Raw genomic sequence first — 24,099 nt, 5'->3', positions numbered from 1 at the left:
CCGCTACATTGTATCAGATCACCGTATTGGATCACCTCTACATTGTATCAGATCACCGTATTAGATCACCGCTACATTGTATCAGATCACCGTATTAGATCACCGCTACATTGTATCAGATCACCGTATTAGATCACCGCTACATTGTATCAGATCACCGTATTGGATCACCGCTACATTGTATCAGATCACCGTATTGGATCACCGCTACATTGTATCAGATCACCGTATTGGATCACCGCTACATTGTATCAGATCACCGTATTGGATCACCGCTACATTGTATCAGATCACCGTATTGGATCATCGCTACATTGTATCAGATCACCATATAGGATCATCGCTACATTGTATCAGATCACCATATTGGATCATCGCTACATTGTAACAGATCACCGTATTGGATCATCGCTACATTGTAACAGATCACCATATTGGATCATCGCTACATTGTAACAGATCACCGTATTGGATCATCGCTACATTGTAACAGATCACCGTATTGGATCATCGCTACATTGTATCAGATCACCGTATTGGATCATCGCTATATTGTATCAGATCACCATATGGGATCACCGCTACATTGTAACAGATCACCGTATTGGATCACCGCTACATTGTATCAGATCACCATATTGGATCATCGCTACATTGTAACAGATCACCATATTGGATCATCGCTACATTGTAACAGATCACCGTATTGGATCATCGCTACATTGTATCCCTGGGTTGCATTACAGAATTGTATCTCCAAGCATTCATTCCTCCATTATTGTATCATTTTGTATATTTGTACCTTTTCAAAGCATTGAATCATAAGATCGGATCTCAGTATTGATCCTGTATTATATGATCGGATCTCAGTATTGATCCTGTATTATATGATCGGATCTCAGTATTGATCCTGTATTATATGATCGGATCTCAGTATTGATCTTTGCTCCCCTTCATCCAGTACACACATTCCCTGCTAATAGGCGTTCTATCATTATATTATCGATAATCATTATCGATCAATGTATTGCCTCTCTCAGTATTGATCTGCCAACCCCTCCACCAGGGGGCGCTCTCCTGGTATTATTGATCATTATCGCCCCCCCTCCCCAGTCCCGGTACACCGGCCGTTCCCCGGGACCCTCCACATACACACTCCGTTCTCCTCACCTCACCGGCCCCGGTCACTCTCGGTCGCTCTCTCCTCTCGGTAACCGCCAGTAGTTCGAAACCCCAAATGCCTGACATCGACCAATAAAATGGCTCTACGTCACGGGAGCGTCCGGAGGCACGTTCTTCCAGGGCGCTGGCCTCGTACGTAGGGACGCAGAGATCGGCCGCCATCTTGGTTAAGGGCATTGTGCCCAAAAGTAAACTTTTGTAGTTTTCTTTTCTGTTTTTTTTCTCTTTTCTTTTCTTTTCTCCTCTCTTTTATTTTCTCTTTTCTTTTTTTTTTCTCTTTTCTTTTCTCCTCTCTTTTCCTTTCTTTTTTCTTTTTTTTCTCTTTTCTTTTCTCCTTTGTTTTTTTCTCTTTTCTTTTATCCTCTCTTTTCTTTTCTCCTTTTTTTCTCTTTTCTTTTCTCTTTTTTTCTCTTTTCTCTTCTCTTTTTTTTTCTCTTTTCTCCTCCCTTTTCTTTTCTCTTTTTTTTTCTCTTTTCTTTTCTCCTCTCTTTTCCTTTCTTTTTTTTCTCTTTTCCTTTATCCTCTCTTTTCTCTTCTCTTTTTTTCTCTTTTTTTCTCTTTTCTCTTCTCTTTTTTTTTCTCTTTTCTCCTCTGTTTTCTTTTTTTTTTCTCTTTTCTTTTCTCCTCTCTTTTCTTTTCTCTTTTTTTTCTCCTCTCTTTTTTCTCTTTTCTTATCTCTTCTCTTTTTTTTCTCTTTTCTTTTTTTCTCTTTTTTTTTCTCTTTTCTTTTCTTCTTCCTCCTCTCCATCCTGATCACAATAAAACTTTATAAACCAATCGAATGGCGAAGCTCACAAATTTAGAGGGATATTCCTAGTCCTTGTCCCCAAATCATTCTGTTCCACTTTTACACTTTGTAGAAAAAAATAAAATACTGGGCTACTAAACTCTCCACCATGGCAAAGACCAAAGAGCTGTCCAAGGATGTCAGGGACAAGATGGTAGACCTACACAAGGCTGGACTGGGCTACCAAACTATGGCCAAGCAGCTTGGTGAGAAGGTGACAACAGTTGGTGCAATCATTCACAAATGGAAGAAACACAAAACAAGTGTCAGTCTCCCTAGGTCTGGTGCACCATGCAAGATCTCACCTCGTGGAGTGTCAATGATCATGAGAACAGTGAGGAATCATCCCAGAACTACACGTGAGGATCTTGTCAATGATCTCCAGACAGCTGGGACCGCAGTCACCAAGAAAACAATTGGAGAGGATCTGCCAAGAGGAGTGGGCCAGAATCCCTCCTGAAATGTGTGCGAACCTGGGGGCCAACTCCAGGAAACGTCTGACCTCTGTGATTGCCAACAAGGGATTTGCCACCAAGTACTAAGTCATGTTCTCTAAGTCATTAAGGTTTGGTGGCTGACGTTTGGCAACTCGAACTTTCAGCTCCTCCACAGATTTTCAATCGGATGAAGGTCTGGAGACTGGCTAGGCCACTCCAGGACCTTCATGTGCTTCTTCTTGAGCCGCTCCTTTGTTGCCTTGGCCGTGTGTTTTGGGTCATTGTCATGCTGGAACACCCATCCACGACCCATTTTCAATGCTCTGGCTGAGGGAAGAAGGTTCTCACCCAAGATTTGAGGGTACATTGCCCCATCCTTCGTCCCTTTGATGCGGTGCAGTTGTCCTGTCCCCTTAGCAGAAAAACACCCCCAAACAGAATGTTTCCACCACCATGTTTCACAGTTGGGATGGTGTTCTTGGGGTCATAGGCAGCATTCCTCCTCCTCCAAACACGGCGAGTTGAGTTGATGTCAAAGAGCTGGATTTTGGTCTCCTCTGACCACAACACTTCCCACCAGTCCTCCTCTGCATCATTCAGATGTTCAGTGGCAGACTTCAGACGGGCCTGGACATGGGCTTTCTTGAGCAGAGGGACCTTGCGGGCACTGCAGGATTTCAGTCCTTGTCGGCGTAGTGTGGTACCAATTGTTTTCTTGGTGACTGTGGTCCCAGCTGCCTGGAGATCATTGACAAGATCCTCACGTGTAGTTCTGGGATGATTCCTCACATGTTCTCATGATCATTGACACTCCACGAGGTGAGATCTTGCATGGTGCACCAGACCTAGGGAGACTGACACTTGTTTTGTGTTTCTTCCATTTGTGAATGATTGCACCAACTGTTGTCACCTTCTCACCAAGCTGCTTGGCCATAGTTTGGTAGCCCAGTCCAGCCTTGTGTAGGTCTACCATCTTGTCCCTGACATCCTTGGACAGCTCTTTGGTCTTTGCCATGGTGGAGAGTTTGGAATCTGATGGTTTGATGGCTCCTGTGGACAGGTGTCTTTTATACAGGTAACACAATGAGATTAGCAGCACTCCCTTTAAGAGACTGCTTCTAATCTCAGCTTGTTACCTGTATGAAAGACACCTGGGAGCCAGAAATCCTGCTGAATGATAGGGGAGCAAATCCTTCTTTCCCTCATGAACATGCAGATCCGTCATCATTTGTTAGACGCATTTCTGCTGAATTTGTTGTTGTATTCTGTCTCTCAGTGTTACACCCAACATTCCATTGTTAGACCGATCATTTCTGTGTGAGGGGCGAACATTCCATTGTTAGACCGATCATTTCTGTGTGAGGGGAGAACATTCCATTGTTAGACCGATCATTTCTGTGTGAGGGGCGAACATTCCATTGTTAGACCGATCATTTCTGTGTGAGGGGCGAACATTCCATTGTTAGACCGATCATTTCTGTGTGAGGGGCGAACATTCCATTGTTAGACCAATCATTTCTGTGTGAGGGGCAAACATTCCATTGTTAGACCGATCGTTTCTGTGTGAGGGACGAACATTCCATTGTTAGACCGATCATTTCTGTGTGAGGGGCGAACATTCCATTGTTAGACCGATCATTTCTGTGTGAGGGGCGAACATTCCATTGTTAGACCAATCATTTCTGTGTGAGGGGCAAACATTCCATTGTTAGACCGATCATTTCTGTGTGAGGGACGAACATTCCATTGTTAGACCGATCATTTCTGTGTGAGGGGCGAACATTCCATTGTTAGACTGATCATTTCTGTGTGAGGGGCGAACATTCAACATCAGGGGGGAGCAAATACGCATCTCCTTCACTGTAGGTGTGAATACCCGTGTGATCCGATTCTAGTGTGGACCCTAAAAAGGGTCCTGCGTGTTTTTGGTACGATTAGAGCCATAGAAAATGTACGACTCCGATGGCACCGCACACAAATTGCATGTGATCTGCAGGGAATGCGGTTCCTCTACGAATCACATGCGATATGCCGCACCGCACACGTGTGAACCCGGGCTGGATGTCTGTATTATGTGCTGCTTTTTTTGAAAAATCTTTGCAGGGAGAAGAAACAAAGAGATCGCTCCCTCTGTACAGAGCCCTGTGTTGTTTGTCAACATAGGGCTCTGCGCTGTGATTGGACACAGGATCAGCAGGTCCCGGCCGTGAATCATTGGCCTGGACCTGCTGACAAAATCCTGGTGTATCCAATCAAAGCTGCAGTTGGTGTTGGCAGGAGGGGGGCGCCCTGAACCCGGATGGGTATGTTGCTGCACCAATGGGAGATGCCCGTCTGCAGTTCAGCGCGGGTGGGCGGTCCTACAGTGGATATGTGTACAATGTTGATGTCCTTTGCTCATCAGCGCCATCTAGTGGGTGTAAGGTGAATTTTGTTTTTGATGAAGGTATTGCAGGAAGTATGGCCACTGGATGGTAAGAACCTATTAGCCACATTACAGGGATTTTTCACAATGGCTGTGTGAAGGCGGAGATATTGAGTCTTTTTTAAGGCGATTTTCGGACGTTTTTGCTGAAATCCGATCTAAACAAATACGGTATATTCCAAATCCATCGGTCATGTGACTTCTTCTGGAATCTCCTCCCAGATCTGAGCCGCCATCCAGGGTGAGACTTCCTGGAATAGAGACCACTCACTGCTGCTCCCTCTCCTTGTGCAGGGGGACTGGTCTTGTCTCCGCCCCTTCCTGTAGTGGATGGAGCCTGAAGTGCCCCTCCCACAACTCTGGTCTCTCTTTGTGCAGGGTGACTGGTCTTTTCTCCACCCCCTCATGTAGTGGGTGGAGCCTGCAGGGCCCCTCCCATAGCTCTGCTCTCTCCTTGTACAGGGGGGCCAGTCTTGTCTTCACCCTCTCATGTAGTAGGTGGAGCCTGCAGGGCCCCTCCCACAACTCTTTGTGCAGGGTGACTGGTCTTGTCTCCACCCCCTCATGTAGTAGGTGGAGGCTGCAGGGCCCCTCCCACAACTCTCTATGCAGGGTGACTGGTCTTGTCTCCACCCCCTCATGCAGTAGGTGGAGCCTGCAGGGCCCCTCCCACAACTCTCTTTGTGCAGGGTGACTGGTCTTGTCTCCACCCCCTCATGCAGTAGGTGGAGCCTGCAGGGCCACTCCCACAACTCTTTGTGCAGGGTGACTGGTCTTGTCTCCACCCCCTCATGCAGTAGGTGGAGCCTGCAGGGCCCCTCCCACAACTCTCTTTGTGCAGGGTGACTGGTCTTGTCTCCACCCCCTCATGCAGTAGGTGGAGCCTGCAGGGCCACTCCCACAACTCTTTGTGCAGGGTGACTGGTCTTGTCTCCACCCCCTCATGTAGTAGGTGGATCCTGCAGGGCCCCTCCCACAGCTCTCTCTCTTTGTACAGCTTGACTAGTCTTGTCTTCACCCCCTTCTGTAGCAGATGGAGCCTCTGTCACTGACCACAATTGGGGGGGGGGGGGCTACTACCAACGAAGGTGGAGATGGGGGTTTAAAAAAAAGAAAAACACTGACCCCTAATGTGGGTATTATTATTGTGCTGACACCAACGATGGGGGTTACTATAGAGTTCACTGACACCAATCCTGGGGGTTACTATAGAGTTCACTGACACCAATCCTGGGGGTTACTATAGAGTTCACTGACACCAATCCTGGGGGTTACTATAGAGTTCACTGACACCAACCATGGGGGTTACTATACAGTTCACTGACACCAATCCTGGGGGTTACTATAGAGTTCACTGACACCAATCCTGGGGGTTACTATAGAGTTCACTGACACCAATACTGGGGGTTACTATACAGTTCACTGACACCAATACTGGGGGTTACTATACAGTTCACTGACACCAATCCTGGGGGTTACTATAGAGTTCACTGACACCAATACTGGGGGTTACTATAGAGTTCACTGACACCAATCCTGGGGGTTACTATAGAGTTCACTGACACCAATCCTGGGGGTTACTATAGAGTTCACTGACACCAATCCTGGGGGTTACTATAGAGTTCACTGACACCAATACTGGGGGTTACTATAGAGTTCACTGACACCAATACTGGGGGTTACTATAGAGTTCACTGACACCAATACTGGGGGTTACTATACAGTTCACTGACACCAATACTGGGGGTTACTATACAGTTCACTGACACCAATCCTGGGGGTAACTATAGAGTTCACTGACACCAATCCTGGGGGTTACTATAGAATTCACTGACACCAACCATGGGGGTTACTATAGAGTTCACTGACACCAACCATGGGGGTTACTATAGAGTTCACTGACACCAACCATGGGGGTTACTATAGAGTTCACTGACACCAATCCTGGGGGTTACTATAGAGTTCACTGACACCAATACTGGGGGTTACTATACAGTTCACTGACACCAACCATGGGGGTTACTATACAGTTCACTGACACCAATCCTGGGGGTTACTATACAGTTCACTGACACCAATCCTGGGGGTTACTATAGAGTTCACTGACACCAATACTGGGGGTTACTATACAGTTCACTGACACCAATACTGGGGGTTACTATACAGTTCACTGACACCAACCATGGGGGTTACTATACAGTTCACTGACACCAATCCTGGGGGTTACTATAGAGTTCACTGACACCAATACTGGGGGTTACTATAGAGTTCACTGACACCAATCCTGGGGGTTACTATAGAGTTCACTGACACCAATCCTGGGGGTTACTATAGAGTTCACTGACACCAATCCTGGGGGTTACTATACAGTTCACTGACACCAATACTGGGGGTTACTATAGAGTTCACTGACACCAATACTGGGGGTTACTATAGAGTTCACTGACACCAATACTGGGGGTTACTATACAGTTCACTGACACCAATACTGGGGGTTACTATACAGTTCACTGACACCAATCCTGGGGGTAACTATAGAGTTCACTGACACCAATCCTGGGGGTTACTATAGAATTCACTGACACCAACCATGGGGGTTACTATAGAGTTCACTGACACCAACCATGGGGGTTACTATAGAGTTCACTGACACCAACCATGGGGGTTACTATAGAGTTCACTGACACCAATCCTGGGGGTTACTATAGAGTTCACTGACACCAACCATGGGGGTTACTATAGAGTTCACTGACACCAACCATGGGGGTTACTATAGAGTTCACTGACACCAATCCTGGGGGTTAATATAGAGTTCACTGACACCAATACTGGGGGTTACTATAGAGTTCACTGACACCAATCCTGGGGGTTACTATAGAGTTCACTGACACCAACCATGGGGGTTACTATAGAGTTCACTGACACCAATCCTGGGGGTTACTATAGAGTTCACTGACACCAACCATGGGGGTTAATATAGAGTTCACTGACACCAATACTGGGGGTTACTATAGAGTTCACTGACACCAATACTGGGGGTTACTATAGAGTTCACTGACACCAATCCTGGGGGTTACTATAGAGTTCACTGACACCAATCCTGGGGGTTTGTTTCCCATTTGCCCTTAAATGTGCATTGCAAAAAAAAAAAAAAATCTAAACATGTAACGTGTATTACAGCCCATGTGTGGGCGGCACTTCAACATGTGAACATGAGGTGTTATCGTGTGGCCCTCAGGATGTGTCAGGGGCCTGATCATTTCTTTAAGTTGACCACCATTGCGTTACACAGCCGGGGTGACTTGGCCCTGATTGGTCCGGATAATCAGGCGCTGCGTCTGGGTACGTTATGACGTTCAAGCACACACCGGAAAACCATCTCGAGGCCAAAACTTTATTTAGATTTCCAGCTGGAAGTTACAAAAATACAATCGTACCCCCCGGCATAGAAAGGGTGAAATCCGAGAATATGAAGCCCCGCCCCCCGGCATAGAAAGGGTGAAATCCGAGAATATGAAGCCCCGCCCCCCGGCATAGAAAGGGTGAAATCCGAGAATATGAAGCCCCGCCCCCAGGCATAGAAAGGGTGAAATCCGATAATATGAAGCCCCGCCCCCCGGCATAGAAAGGGTGAAATCCGAGAATATGAAGCCCCGCCCCCGGCATAGAAAGGGTGAAATCCGAGAATATGAAGCCCCGCCCCCAGGGATAGAAAGGGTGAAATCCGATAATATGAAGCCCCGCCCCCCGGCATAGAAAGGGTGAAATCCGAGAATATGAAGCCCCGCCCCCGGCATAGAAAGGGTGAAATCCGAGAATATGAAGCCCCGCCCCCCCTGGGATAGAAAGGGTGAAATCCGAGAATATGAAGCCCCCCCGGTATAGAAAGGGTGAAATCCGAGAATATGAAGCCCCGCCCCCCAGTATAGAAAGGGTGAAATCCGAGCATATGAAGCCCCGCCCCCAGTATAGAAAGGGTGAAATCCGAGAATATGAAGCCCCGCCCCCCCAGTATAGAAAGGGTGAAATCCGAGAATATGAAGCCTCACCCCCGGCATAGAAAGGGTGAAATCCGAGACTATGAAGCCCCGCCCCCCCGGTATAGAAAGGGTGGAATCCGAGAATATGAAGCCCCGCCCCCCGTTATAGAAAGGGTGAAATCCGAGAATATGAAGCCCCGCCCCCCAGTATAGAAAGGGTAAAATCCGAGAATATGAAGCCACACCCCCTCCCCGCCCCCACAGGTTCCCTATGAAGACGTAGGATGTAGTGTATCATTTATAATGGATTGCTCCAACCAGCCCGGCATTGGGGACCTCAGAGGCCGCCGGTCCCTGAAGAAGTCCATGGATATCAGCAGACTCTGGGGGCCGACACAACGATGCTTCGCGGTCAGATCCATGGTGAAGCGTTCCGTGGCATCATCGGCACCGACACCGGCTGCTGTCCAATGACGGACGGGGAAGACACAGATCAGAGACTAGTGAACGGTTCTCTCCTTCTGCCGCTGATAGTCTGCAAAACAAAGACGTGACTGACACCATGACCTGAGTACTGAGCGCGTGTGGAGCCGGCTACGGGGAGCTCGTCATCATACACTGTATAGCCCAAAGTATTGGCCCCGCCCTCCAGATCATGTGATTCAGGTGTTCCAATCCTTTCCATATCATGTGATTCAGGTGTTCCAATCCCCTCCATATCATGTGATTCAGGTGTTCCAATCCCCTCCCAATCATGTGATTCGGGTGTTCCATTACCCTCCATATCATGTGATTCGGGTGTTCCAATCCCCTCCCAATCATGTGATTCGGGTGTCCCAATCCCCTCCATATCATGTGATTCAAGTGTTCCAATCCCCTCCCAATCATGTGATTCGGGTGTTCCAATCCCCTCCATACCATGTGATTCGGGTGTTCCAATCCCCTCCATATCATGTGATTCGGGTGTTCCAATCCCCTCCATATCATGTGATTCGGGTGTTCCAATCCCCTCCATATCATGTGATTCGGGTGTTCCAATCCCCTCCATATCATGTGATTCAGATGCTCCAATCCCCTCCACATCATGTGATTCAGGTGTTCCAATTCCCTCCCAATCATGTGATTCAGGTGTTCCAATCCCCTCCATATCATGTGATTCAGGTGTTCCAATCCCCTCCATATCATGTGATTCAGGTGTTCCAATCCCCTCCATATCATGTGATTCAGGTGTTCCAATCCCCTCCCAATCATGTGATTCAGGTGTCCCAACCCCCTCCATATCATGTGATTCAGGTGTTCCAATCCCCTCCATATCATGTGATTCAGGTGCTCCAATCCCCTCCACATCATGTGATTCAGGTGTTCCAATCCCCTCCCAATCATGTTATTCAGGTGTTCCAATCCTCTCCATGGACACAGGTGTATACAATCAAGCCCCTAGGCATGCAGACGGCTTCTACAAACATTTGTGAAAGAATGGGTTTCCATGGCCGAGCAGCTGCATCCAAGCCCTCCATCACCAAGTGCAATGCAAAGCGTCGGATGCTGTGGTGTAAAGCACGCTGCCACTGGACTCTAGAGCAGAGGAGACGTGTTCTCTGGAGTGACCAATCACACTTCTCTGTCTGGCAATCCGATGGACGTGTCTGGGTTTGGTGGTTGCGGAACGGTACTTGCCTGACTGCATTGTTCCAAATGTAAAGTACCGAGCCCCGCCCTCACTACAACTTACTGTATGGAAGTACCGAGCCCCGCCCTCACTACAACTTACTGTATGGGAAGTACCGAGCTCCGCCCACACTACAACTTACTGTATGGAAGTAGCGAGCCCCGCCCTCACTACAACTTACTGTATGGAAGTACCGAGCCCCGCCCTCACTACAACTTACTGTATGGGAAGTACCGAGCCCCGCCCTCACTACAACTTACTGTATGGGAAGTACCGAGCTCCGCCCACACTACAACTTACTGTATGGAAGTACCGAGCCCCGCCCACACTACAACTTACTGTATGGAAGTACCGAGCCCCGCCCACACTACAACGTACTGTATGGGAAGTAGCGAGCCCCGCCCACACTACAACTTACTGTATGGAAGTACCGAGCCCCGCCCTCACTACAACTTACTGTATGGGAAGTAGCGAGCCCCGCCCTCACTACAACTTACTGTATGGGAAGTACCGAGCTCCGCCCACACTACAACTTACTGTATGGAAGTACCGAGCCCCGCCCACACTACAACGTACTGTATGGGAAGTACAGAGCCCCGCCCACACTACAACGTACTGTATGGGAAGTACCGAGCCCCGCCCACACTACAACGTACTGTATGGGAAGTAGCGAGCCCCGCCCACACTACAACTTACTGTATGGGAAGTAGCGAGCCCCGCCCTCACTACAACTTACTGTATGGGAAGTAGCGAGCCCCGCCCTCACTACAACTTACTGTATGGAAGTAGCGAGCCCCGCCCACACTACAACTTACTGTATGGGAAGTAGCGAGCCCCGCCCACACTACAACTTACTGTATGGAAGTAGCGAGCCCCGCCCACACTACAACTTAGTGTATGGAAGTAGCGAGCCCCGCCCACACTACAACTTACTGTATGGAAGTAGCGAGCCCCGCCCACACTACAACTTACTGTATGGAAGTAGCGAGCCCCGCCCACACTACAACTTACTGTATGGAAGTAGCGAGCCCCGCCCACACTACAACTTACTGTATGGAAGTAGCGAGCCCCGCCCACACTACAACTTACTGTATGGAAGTAGCGAGCCCCGCCCACACTACAACTTACTGTATGGGAAGTAGCGAGCCCCGCCCTCACTACAACTTACTGTATGGGAAGTAGCGAGCCCCGCCCTCACTACAACTTACTGTATGGGAAGTAGCGAGCCCCGCCCACACTACAACTTACTGTATGGAAGTACCGAGCCCCGCCCACACTACAACTTACTGTATGGAAGTACCGAGCCCCGCCCACACTACAACTTACTGTATGGGAAGTACCGAGCCCCGCCCACACTACAACTTACTGTATGGGATGTACCGAGCCCCGCCCACACTACAACTTACTGTATGGGAAGTAGCGAGCCCCGCCCACACTACAACTTACTGTATGGGAAGTAGCGAGCCCCGCCCACACTACAACTTACTGTATGGAAGTACCGAGCCCCGCCCACACTACAACTTACTGTATGGAAGTACCGAGCCCCGCCCACACTACAACTTACTGTATGGGAAGTAGCGAGCCCCGCCCACACTACAACTTACTGTATGGGAAGTAGCGAGCCCCGCCCACACTACAACTTACTGTATGGGAAGTAGCGAGCCCCGCCCTCACTACAACTTACTGTATGGGAAGTAGCGAGCCCCGCCCTCACTACAACTTACTGTATGGGAAGTAGCGAGCCCCGCCCTCACTACAACTTACTGTATGGGAAGTAGCGAGCCCCGCCCACACTACAACTTACTGTATGGAAGTACCGAGCCCCGCCCACACTACAACTTACTGTATGGAAGTACCGAGCCCCGCCCACACTACAACTTACTGTATGGGAAGTACCGAGCCCCGCCCACACTACAACTTACTGTATGGGAAGTACCGAGCCCCGCCCACACTACAACTTACTGTATGGGATGTACCGAGCCCCGCCCACACTACAACTTACTGTATGGGAAGTACCGAGCCCCGCCCACACTACAACTTACTGTATGGGATGTACCGAGCCCCGCCCACACTACAACTTACTGTATGGGATGTACCGAGCCCCACCCACACTACAACTTACTGTATGGGAAGTAGCGAGCCCCGCCCACACTACAACTTACTGTATGGGAAGTAGCGAGCCCCGCCCACACTACAACTTACTGTATGGGAAGTAGCGAGCCCCGCCCACACTACAACTTACTGTATTGGAAGTAGCGAGCCCCGCCCACACTACAACTTACTGTATGGGAAGTACCGAGCCCCGCCCACACTACAACTTACTGTATGGGAAGTAGCGAGCCCCGCCCACACTACAACTTACTGTATGGGAAGTAGCGAGCCCCGCCCTCACTACAACTTACTGTATTGAAGTACCGAGCCCCGCCCACACTACAACTTACTGTATGGGAAGTAGCGAGCCCCGCCCACACTACAACTTACTGTATGGAAGTAGCGAGCCCCGCCCTCACTACAACTTACTGTATGGGAAGTACCGAGCCCCGCCCACACTACAACTTACTGTATGGGAAGTAGCGAGCCCCGCCCTCACTACAACTTACTGTATGGGAAGTACCGAGCCCCGCCCACACTACAACTTACTGTATGGGAAGTACCGAGCCCCGCCCACACTACAACTTACTGTATGGGAAGTAGCGAGCCCCGCCCACACTACAACTTACTGTATGGGAAGTACAGAGCCCCGCCCACACTACAACTTACTGTATGGGAAGTACCGAGCCCCGCCCACACTACAACTTACTGTATGGGAAGTAGCGAGCCCCGCCCACACTACAACTTACTGTATGGGATGTACCGAGCCCCGCCCACACTACAACTTACTGTATGGGAAGTACCGAGCCCCGCCCACACTACAACTTACTGTATGGGATGTACCGAGCCCCGCCCACACTACAACTTACTGTATGGGATGTACCGAGCCCCGCCCACACTACAACTTACTGTATGGGAAGTAGCGAGCCCCGCCCACACTACAACTTACTGTATGGGAAGTAGCGAGCCCCGCCCACACTACAACTTACTGTATGGGAAGTAGCGAGCCCCGCCCACACTACAACTTACTGTATTGGAAGTAGCGAGCCCCGCCCACACTACAACTTACTGTATGGGAAGTAGCGAGCCCCGCCCACACTACAACTTACTGTATGGAAGTAGCGAGCCCCGCCCTCACTACAACTTACTGTATGGGAAGTACCGAGCCCCGCCCACACTACAACTTACTGTATGGGAAGTACCGAGCCCCGCCCACACTACAACTTACTGTATGGGAAGTAGCGAGCCCCGCCCACACTACAACTTACTGTATGGGAAGTACCGAGCCCCGCCCACACTACAACTTACTGTATGGAAGTAGCGAGCCCCGCCCTCACTACAACTTACTGTATGGGAAGTACAGAGCCCCGCCCACACTACAACTTACTGTATGGGAAGTACCGAGCCCCGCCCACACTACAACTTACTGTATGGGAAGTAGCGAGCCCCGCCCACACTACAACTTACTGTATGGGAAGTAGCGGACTTGCATGTAGATTTCTCTGGCAGTTTTCAAAATCTCCACGGCCTACAGAAAGAGAGAAACACATAAAACTGTGCGGTGTGCCAGGCCGGTCTCTTCTACATACACCGGAGGGTGGCCACCCAGCACCCACGGGAACCTCAGAATCTGAAGTTGTACTCTTGAGGTAGGTGCCCCCGGCATGTGATGCCATTTAGTGCTGCCACCCACTGCTACTACCTGGAAATGACAACTAATAAAATCCTGGACCACCCACCTCCTACCGACCGTTCTGACAACCCGCCGGTGGCAGAGGACACCGCCATAATCTGGGGAAGAAGCCCACCCACAAGGCAACAGCAGCACCCGGCCTGCCTAAAGGTGCAGGATTTGGGGCTGAGCAGAGGTCAGGTATTTATTAGGTCTGATGGTGCGTGCACTGGGGCCGATCTGGGATCTGATGGTGCGTGCACTGGGGCCGATCTGGGGTCTGATGGTGCGTGCACTGGGGCCGATCTGGGGTCTGATGGTGCGTGCACTGGGGCCGATCTGGGGTCTGATGGTGCGTGTACTGGGGCCGATCTGGGGTCTGATGGTGCGTGCACTGGGGCCGATCTGAGGTCTGATGGTGCGTGCACTGGGGCCGATCCGGGGTCTGATGGTGCGTGCACTGGGGCCGATCCGGGGTCTGATGGTGCGTGCACTGGGGCCGATCTGGGGTCTGATGGTGCGTGCACTGGGGCCGATCTGGGATCTGATGCTGCGTGCACTGGGGCCGATCCGAGGTCTGATGCTGCGTACACTGGGGCCAATCTGGGGTCTGATGGTGCGTGCACCGGGGCCAATCTGGGGTCTGATGGTGCGTGCACCGGGGCCAATCTGGGGTCTGATGGTGCGTGCACCGGGGCCAATCTGGGGTCTGATGGTGCGTGCACTGGGGCCGATCCGAGGTCTGATGGTGAGTGCACTGGGGCCGATCCGAGGTCTGATGGTGAGTGCACTGGGGCCGATCTGAGACCTGCCCCACCCCCCCCCCCCCCACACACCCCCAATGCGCTCTCAGTACCTTGCTGTGCTCGATATCCTGGAAATCCACGTTGTTCACAGTGAGCACCTGATCTCCTTCCTGCAGGCCGGCACGGTGAGCATCAGAATCGGGGATAACCTGCACAAAGACAGAGCGTTATGACGTCACCTGACAGTTCAGAATCACTCCAGCGGTGGCGCTCCCCCCCCCCCCCCCCCGACGCTCCAGGTTGTGATGCGGGATCTCGACACCCTCACTTACCGGCAGTCCTGCACTGTATATAATGGCATCAGAGTGCCGTTGATCGATCAGGGCCCTGCGCAGGACACATGCAGTAAAGCTATACTAAAGGCCCCGTCTGTATTTATTAAAAATACTAAACCTGTCCTACTTTCTATACAGGAGGGAGGGGCCAGGAGGGCCTGTGGGGGGACCCGGCTCTGTGCAAAACCATGACAGAGCCGGGACCCCCGCCGTGCTCCTGGCCCCTCCCTCCTGTATGGGGGGCACCTGAGCAGGCGCACTCCTGAGCCTCTGCTCTGTGTCCATTCACACATGGAACAGTGGCTCTGCTCCGCCCTCTCTCTCCTCATTGGCTCACTGGCTGTGATGCACAGCAGCGGGTATCAATGAGGAGGCAGAGACCCGGGACAGCCAAGGCTCTCATGCACATCAATGGATCGCGATCGGGCTCAGGCATTAGGGGGTCTTGGGGGGGGAGATTTTTACCTTTGTGCACTTTAACCCCTTTGCCCCAGCCCCAATCACGGCGGTCACATGACCATAAACCCCACCCCACCTCCTGGAGTCAGAAACCCCTTAAAGGGCCAGGAGGCGGGGTTTAGGGTCATGTGACCACTGTGATTGGCTGTCACATGACTGGAAAGGTCCCGACCGCAAAGGAGAGATCGGGACCTATCCAAGGGACGCCAACACATGTGCTGTCAGCACGCTTGTCTACAAACGGTACGCAAATATGCAGCCGCTCGGCGTCAAGCCCCTCCCCCCTCGCCCCGCCCTGATTCCTGAGTGCCCATCAGTCACAGCTCTCTCCCCGCACCGACAGGACAGATAGGCAGCAGACACAGCCATTGGCTCCTGCTGCTGTCAATACAATTCAGTGAGCAGAGATTGGAGGGGAGCTCATGCTTTGTGTGCGATTTCTGAAGACTTTATTGCGACTTGTGAAGTCTTTCAAAGATTTCTCGCGATTTACGGCGCAATTTCCGTTCTAGTCTATGTCTGTGAAATCGCAACAAAACTGCAGAAAAAGTCACGCAACAACGAGTTTAGAAATCGCGCCGCAGAAAATCGCACGTGTTCAGACGCCGACATTCACATTCATTAGATGTGATTTCAATTCGCAGTCTTACAAGTTTCCTCGAACAAATAAAAATGTCGTCCTTCCTGACTCAGAGAAGTGAAACCAGGAAGTGCCCGGTCATACAGTGCGATTTCAGATTGAGATTTCAGATTGAGATTTCAGGTGCGATTTCAAATTGTGATTTCAGATTGCAATTTCAGGTGAGATTTCAAGTGAGATTTCAGGCGAGATTTCAGATTGCGATTTCAGATTGCGATTTCAGGTGAGATTTCAGGTGAGATTTCAGATTGCGATTTCAAGTGAGATTTCAGGCGAGATTTCAGATTGCGATTTCAGGCGAGATTTCAAGTGAGATTTCAGGCAAGAATTCAGGTGAAATTTCATGTGTGATTTCAGGTGTGATTTCAGATTGCGATTTCAGGTGAGAGTTCAGGTGAGAGTTCAGGTGAGAGTTCAGATTGCGATTTCAGGTGAGATTTCAAGTGAGATTTCAAGTGAGATTTCAGGCGAGATTTTACATGTGATTTCAGGTGAGATTTCAGATTGCGATTTCAGGTGATATTTCAGGCGAGATTTCAGATTGCGATTTCAGGCGAGATTTCAGGTGCGATTTCAGATTGAGATTTCAGGTGAGATTTCAGGTGCGATTTCAGATTGAGATTTCAGGTGCGATTTCAGATTGCAATTTCAGGTGAGATTTCAAGTGAGATTTCAGGCGAGATTTCAGGCAAGATTTCAGGCGAGATTTCAGATTGCGATTTCAGGTGAGATTTCAAATGAGATTTCAGGCGAGATTTCAGATTGAGATTTCAGATTGAGATTTCAGGTGAGATTTCAGGTTGCGATTTCAGGCGAGATTTCAGATTGCGATTTCAAGTGAGATGTCAGATTGCGATTTCAGATTGCAATTTCAGGCGAGATTTCAGATTGCGATTTCAGGCAAGAATTCAGGTGAAATTTCATGTGTGATTTCAGGTGAGATTTCAGATTGCGATTTCAGGTGAGATTTCAAGTGAGATTTCAGGCAAGAATTCAGGTGAGATTTCAGGTGAGATTTAAGGAAAGAATTGAGGTGAAATTTCATGTGTGATTTCAGGTGAGATTTCAGATTGCGATTTCAGGTGAGATTTCAGGTGCGATTTCAGGTGAGATTTCAGGTGCGATTTCAGGTGAGATTTCAGGTGAGATTTCAGGCGAGAATTGAGGTGAAATTTCATGTGTGATTTCAGGTGAGATTTCAGATTGCGATTTCAGATTGCGATTTCAGATTGCGATTTCAGGTGAGATTTCAGATTGCGATTTCAGGTGAGATTTCAGATTGCGATTTCAGGTGAGATTTCAGATTGCGATTTCAGGCAAGAATTCAGGTGAAATTTCATGTGTGATTTCAGGTGAGATTTCAGATTGCGATTTCAGGTGAGATTTCAAGTGAGATTTCAGGCAAGAATTCAGGTGAGATTTCAGGTGAGATTTAAGGAAAGAATTGAGGTGAAATTTCATGTGTGATTTCAGGTGAGATTTCAGATTGCGATTTCAGGTGAGATTTCAGGTGCGATTTCAGGTGAGATTTCAGGTGCGATTTCAGGTGAGATTTCAGGTGAGATTTCAGGCAAGAATTGAGGTGAAATTTCATGTGTGATTTCAGGTGAGATTTCAGATTGCGATTTCAGATTGCGATTTCAGATTGCGATTTCAGGTGAGATTTCAGATTGAGATTTCAGATTGCGATTTCAGGCGAGATTTCAGATTGCGATTTCAAGTGAGATGTCAGATTGCGATTTCAGATTGCGCTTTCAGGCGAGATTTCAGATTGCGCTTTCAGGCGAGATTTCAGGTGCAATTTCAGGCGAGATTTCAGATTGTGATTTCAGGTGAGATTTCAGATTGCGATTTCAGGTGAGATTTCAGATTGCGATTTCAGGCAAGAATTCAGGTGAAATTTCATGTGTGATTTCAGGTGAGATTTCAGATTGCGATTTCAGGTGAGATTTCAGGCAAGAATTCAGGTGAGATTTCATGTGTGATTTCAGGTGAGATTTCAGATTGTGATTTCAGGTGAGATTTCAGATTGCGATTTCAGGTTGCGATTCAGGTGAGATTTCAGATTGCGATTTCAGGTGCGATTTCAGGTGAGATTTCAAGTGAGATTTCAGGCAAGAATTGAGGTGAAATTTCAAGTGTGATTTCAGGTGAGATTTCAGATTGCGATTTCAGATTGCGATTTCAGATTGCGATTTCAGGTGAGATTTCAGATTGCGATTTCAGATTGCGATTTCATGTGTCATTTCAGGTGAGAGTTCAGGTGAGAGTTCAGGTGAGAGTTCAGATTGCGATTTCAGGCGAGATTTCAGATTGCGATTTCAGGCGAGATTTCAGATTGCGATTTCAGGTGAGATTTCAGATTGCAATTTCAGGTGCGATTTCAGGTGCGATTTCAGGCAAGAATTCAGGTGAAATTTCAAGTGAGATTTCAGGTGAGATTTTAGATTGCGATTTCAGGTGAGATTTCAGATTGCGATTTCAGATTGCGATTTCAGGTGAGATTTCAGATTGTGATTTCAGGTGAGATTTCAGATTGCGATTTCAGGTGAAATTTCAGGTGCGATTTCAGGTGAGATTTCAGATTGCAATTTCAGGTGCGATTTCAGGTGCGATTTCAGGCAAGAATTCAGGTGAAATTTCAAGTGAGATTTCAGGTGAGATTTTAGATTGCGATTTCAGGTGAGATTTCAGATTGCGATTTCAGATTGCGATTTCAGGTGAGATTTCAGATTGTGATTTCAGGTGAGATTTCAGATTGCGATTTCAGGTGAAATTTCAGGTGCGATTTCAGGTGAGATTTCAAGTGAGATTTCAGGCAAGAATTGAGGTGAAATTTCATGTGTGATTTCAGGTGAGATTTCAGATTGCGATTTCAGGCGAGATTTCAGGCGAGATTTCAGGCGAGATTTCAGATTGCGATTTCAGATTGCGATTTCAGGCGAGAGTTCAGGCGAGAGTTCAGGCGAGAGTTCAGGCGAGAGTTCAGGCGAGAGTTCAGGCGAGAGTTCAGGCGAGAGTTCAGGCGAGAGTTCAGGCGAGAGTTCAGGCGAGAGTTCAGGTGAGAGTTCAGGTGAGATTTCAGATTGTGATTTCAATCTTACAAGTTTCCTTGAACAAATAAAATGAACAATACAAAGAATGTCGTCCTTCCTGACTCGGGAATACAGAGAAGTGAAACCAGGAAGTGCCCAGTCATACGGTGCGATTTCAGATTGCGATTTGCGAATTGAAATCTCACCTGAAATCGCATCTAATGAATGTGAATGTCGGCGTCTGAAAACATGCGATTTCTAAAGTCTTCCTCGCTAACTTTTCCTGCCGTTTTATTGCGATTTCACAGACATGGAATAGAAATCGCACTGCAAATGGCAAGAAATCGATGAAATAAAAGTCTTCAGAAATCGCGCTGAAATCGCACACAAATGGCGGCGGTGTGACGGGCACTTCTAGAAGTCGCCCCCGTTCCTCAGTCCATACCTTGGAGATGAAGATCCCGAGCTGCGACGCCTTCCCTCCTCGGATATTGAATCCCAGCTACAATCACAGAAGGAACAGTCAGAGACAGAAGGAATACGGCGAGGGAGACAGCCAATCAGGGAGGCAGCCAATCAGGGAGCAGCTAACATAGCGCTTCCAATACAAAGACATTTTTTTTTTCATTTCTTCAGGCACTTCCTGGTTTCTGGCCTAGGAAAAGGTCATCCCTCCCAGGAGCCTTCAGGAGGTGGGAGGGGCTGTCTCAGCTAAGCACGCCCTCCTGCCTGCATGCCTGAGCGAAGGGCAGATGGATTCCAGGAAGTAAAGGCTACATGAATCACCCGCCCTTACTCAAGATGGCCACTGCCAGGAATGCTAGCAGGAGGGGGTGTTTCAAAGTGATATCTCAGCAAATAAAGCATGGGGACATGGATGGATGGAGGGATGGATGGGGGATGGATGGATGGGGGATGGATGGACGGGGGATTTTGCTTTCAATATTACTTCTGGGTATCTGTAAGGGTGGAGAGGGGGAGTCAGTACTTCCAGGTATACGTGTGTGTGGTGTCAGTACTTCCAGATATGTGGGGTAGGGGGGTCAATAATTCTTGGTATCTGTGGGGGGTCAGTACTTCCAGGTATCTGGGGGGGGGGGGTGTAAGTACTTCCAGCTTCCAGGTATCTGGGGGGGGGGTTAGTACTTCTAGGTATCTGTGGGGGTGGAGAGGGGGAGTCAGTACTTCCGGGTATCTGTGGGGGGGTCAGTACTTCCAGGTATCTGGGGGGGGTGTAGGTACTTCCAGCTTCCAGGTATCTGGGGGGGTCAGAAATTCTGGGTATCTGTGGGGGGTCAGTACTTCCAGGTATCTGGGGGGGGGTGTAAGTACTTCCAGCTTCCAGGTATCTGGGGGGGGGTCAGTACTTCCAGTTATCTGGGGGGGGGGGGGGTTAGTACTTCTAGGTATCTGTGGGGGTGGAGAGGGGGAGTCAGTACTTCCGGGTATCTGGGGGGGGTGTAGGTACTTCCAGCTTCCAGGTATCTGGGGGGGTCAGAAATTCTGGGTATCTGTGGGGGGTCAGTACTTCCAGTTATCTGGGGGGGGGGGGGTTAGTACTTCTGGGTATCTGTGAGGGTGGAGAGGGGGAGTCAGTACTTCTGGGTATCTCGGGAGAAAGAAGGGGAGTGGCCTGTGACTCTACGGTTTAGAGTAGGGGGGCTCCCAGGTATGTAGGCCACACCCCACCCACAGACCCCGCTATGGGGCTTCCTGGGTTCCTCCCATTGGACTGACCTGGGCCCCCGGAGGTTTCTTCAGCAGGATGGAGCGGGGGAGGAAGTGTGAGAGCTCATTGTTGTAATCCGAGCTGTACACTCTCTGCGGAGACAAGAAACCCAGATTATCAGATACAGAACTGACACCCGACACTGACAACTGACACCCCACAGACATCCGACACCCCACACTGACACCCGACACTGACAACTGACACCCCACACTGACACCCGACATTCCACACTGACACCCGACACTGACAACTGACACCCCACAGACATCCGACACCCCACACTGACACCCGACACTGACACGTGACACCGACATCTGACACCCCACACTGACACCCGACATTCCACACTGACACCCGACACTGACAACTGACACCCCACAGACATCCGACACCCCACACTGACACCCGACACTGACACGTGACACCGACATCTGACACCCGACACCCCACAGACATCCGACACTGACATCTGACACCCCACACTGACACCCGACACCCCAAACTGACACCCGACACCCCACACTGACACCCGACACCCCACAGACATCCGACACCCCACAGACATCCGACACCCCACACTAACACCCGACACCCCACACTGACACCCGACATCTGACACCCCACACTGACACCCGACATCTGACACCCCACACTGACACCCGACACCGACATCTGACACCCCACACTGACACCCGACACCGACATCTGACACCCCACACTGACACCTGACACTGACATCTGACACCCCACACTGACACCCGACACCGACATCTGACACCCGACACCGACATCTGACACCCCACACTGACATCTGACACCCCACACTGACACCCGACACCGACATCTGACACCCGACACGTGACACCTAACATCCAACATTGACATCCGACACCCAACACTAACACCTGACGAGACCTAACAACCCCCCACACCATTACCAATCACGGTGTAATCTTCCAATGGGGACACTTCTGGTGACAACCAGGGATTCCCCTTCACTTCCTATTTTGGTTCTGACACAGGAAATGAGGGGAAATCTCCCCAATGGGGATACACGTTCTGAGGAATTTCCTCTCACTTCCTGGTTTGTCTCTGGGACAGGAAGTAAAGAGAAATCTCCCCAAGGGGGACACAGACGGTAACAAAAACCTGCCAGGGGGTCTCGTCCCTCCCCTCCATCCAACACTAAAAAAAAGTTTGGCTTGTAGTTACACTTTAAGCCCCACCCCATATTCTGATGTTGCAGTTGGGCGGAGTCTATTTTAAAGGCCCCCAAAGTGACAGCTCTCACCTCCTGCAGGGGGATCCAGGCCGGGGGGTTCTCATAGGGGGGCAGGAAGACCACAGGGTACGGGTAATCCTCATAGGTAGGCCTCCCCTCCATCCCTACACGGACTAATCACAGCCAGGAATCAGAACTCCCACCGGTGACACCATAACATTACTTCCGGTTCACAGCACACACCCGGAAGTGATTTCAGTGGGCGGAGAATACACAGTCTAAGCTGTAACCCCTCAAAAAAACAGACCCCCCCCTCAGTAGGTAGTTATGTGCGAAGTCTGGGGTGACCCCGGTGTGCGTCCCGACAGTATTGTACAGAAAGGAGCCACCGCACCGGCGCTTACGGGTCACCTGGCAACCCGTCCGCCCGCCCCCTTCGTTTTTGGGGCTTCTTCACGCTGATTGGCTAAAGCACGTTGTTCGCAACCAGCCATTGGTTGAGCGTTCCAAAGCCGGATGTGCGATGGTTTGATTATCTCTCATTTGACGCTTCGGGTAGCCTGGGCTGGCGGAAGCCGAGCGACCATGTTAGATGAGGGCAAAAAAAAAAAGATGTCTTGACTAGTGATTGAGCAGTGCTATAAATATTCGCGTACCAAATCTCATTCGTAAATAGAAGCGCCGCCCGCCCGCACTCAGTGCGATACAAGTATCATAAAGCACGAAAAAAATACTGGAAAGAGGGCGTTGCGCCCTTAACAAAGATGGCCGCGAAATTCCGCGTTCTCCACGCCCTTTTCCTTTCAGTCCCTGTCTACGGCGGCTGGGGGGTTGACGTCAGGAAGGATTTGATTGGCTGTTTCCGATTTGAAATCTTGGCGGTAGTAGTAGGTACAGCGGCCCAGGGCTGAGGAGGAGCGGACCGGGCACGGTGAGAGGTGAGCCGGGGTGATGATGGCGGGGAGGGGAGATGAGGCCTGAGGAGGGGGGAGGTGTGTCATGCACCCCTTCTTGTATCCTAACCCCCCCCCAACCAGAGGAGACTCTGTACAGACAAGGGGGGGAGGGGTCGGTCTGTCATGGCCGTGATAGAATGAGGGTCCGGGGGCCCCAGGAGGAAGACGTGACTGACCCCTCAGCAGAAATATTGGGGGCACACAGGACCCCCCTGGAGCGGGGGGGGGGGTGGTGTTAGAGCCCCTGTCAGGTGTCCCCATTGTAGAGATTTCACTTCCGGTCCCATCCCCCACAACAGGAAGTCCGAGCAAATCCCAAGTTGTTGTCACAACTGGTGTCCCCACTGGGGAGGATTCCCTCTGCTTCCTGTTCTGGTGACAACCCCAACATTTGGAGGATTTCCCATCGTTGTCTGCGTCCCAAATCGGGGATTCATCCCCACTATTCGCCCTCTGTACAAGGAAAGTACAAAGAAAATGTAAACATTTGGGGTTGTCACCAGAACAGGATGTGAAGGGAAATCTCCCGCTGGGTCTGATGACAACCAGGGATTTCCTGTCGTTTCCTGCGTCCTGTGGTGTTTTTTTGTTTTTGTGTTTTTTTATATATTTTTTTTCTTTTTTGTGTGATATATATATATATATATATATAAATTTTTTTTTTTTTTTTTATCTGTTTGTTTTTTTTATAGAACTTTACAGACAGGCTGCATTCACAGTTGTGAATTTTT

At 49.8% G+C, this 24,099-nt stretch overlaps 1 protein-coding gene across 2 annotated transcripts; it reads right to left on the bottom strand.

The window, feature by feature from the left end:
- Positions 1 to 8,211: 8,211 nt before the first annotated feature.
- LOC149428980 (PDZ domain-containing protein 11-like) lies at positions 8,212 to 22,772 on the bottom strand. 2 transcript variants are annotated; one of them, XM_089666874.1, is made up of 6 exons: positions 22,482 to 22,756; positions 21,196 to 21,279; positions 19,904 to 19,960; positions 15,100 to 15,198; positions 14,039 to 14,099; positions 8,212 to 9,346 (listed from the first exon to the last, which is right to left on the bottom strand). In XM_089666874.1, the coding sequence occupies exons 1-6, from the start codon at positions 22,572 to 22,574 to the stop codon at positions 9,312 to 9,314; spliced, it is 429 nt and encodes a 142-aa protein (XP_089523000.1). In that variant the 5' UTR covers positions 22,575 to 22,756; the 3' UTR covers positions 8,212 to 9,311. The 2 variants fall into 2 exon arrangements, with proteins under 2 accessions (XP_089523000.1, XP_089523001.1); XM_089666875.1 differs by lacking the exon at positions 19,904 to 19,960 and having other exon boundaries at positions 22,482 to 22,772.
- Positions 22,773 to 24,099: the final 1,327 nt, after the last annotated feature.

The sequence above is a fragment of the Staurois parvus genome, unplaced genomic scaffold (assembly GCF_062004578.1).
Source record: "Staurois parvus isolate SC_StPar_1 unplaced genomic scaffold, SC_StPar_1.0 ptg002880l, whole genome shotgun sequence".
In the NCBI taxonomy this organism is placed as follows: domain Eukaryota; kingdom Metazoa; phylum Chordata; class Amphibia; order Anura; family Ranidae; genus Staurois; species Staurois parvus.
Note: the sequence above shows the minus strand (reverse complement) of the source record. Positions and strands in the feature narration are given on the sequence as shown.

Excerpts from the sequence above, each read along its gene's own strand:
- LOC149428980 (XM_089666874.1), bottom strand. The coding sequence starts at position 22,574 with ATGGAGGGGAGGCCTACCTATGAGGATTACCCGTACCCTGTGGTCTTC. Across the intron at positions 15,199-19,903 it reads TCGGGATCTTCATCTCCAAG|GTTATCCCCGATTCTGATGC; the intron begins GTATGGACTGAG and ends GTCTTTGTGCAG. Across the intron at positions 14,100-15,099 it reads AGGATATCGAGCACAGCAAG|GCCGTGGAGATTTTGAAAAC; the intron begins GTACTGAGAGCG and ends CTCTTTCTGTAG.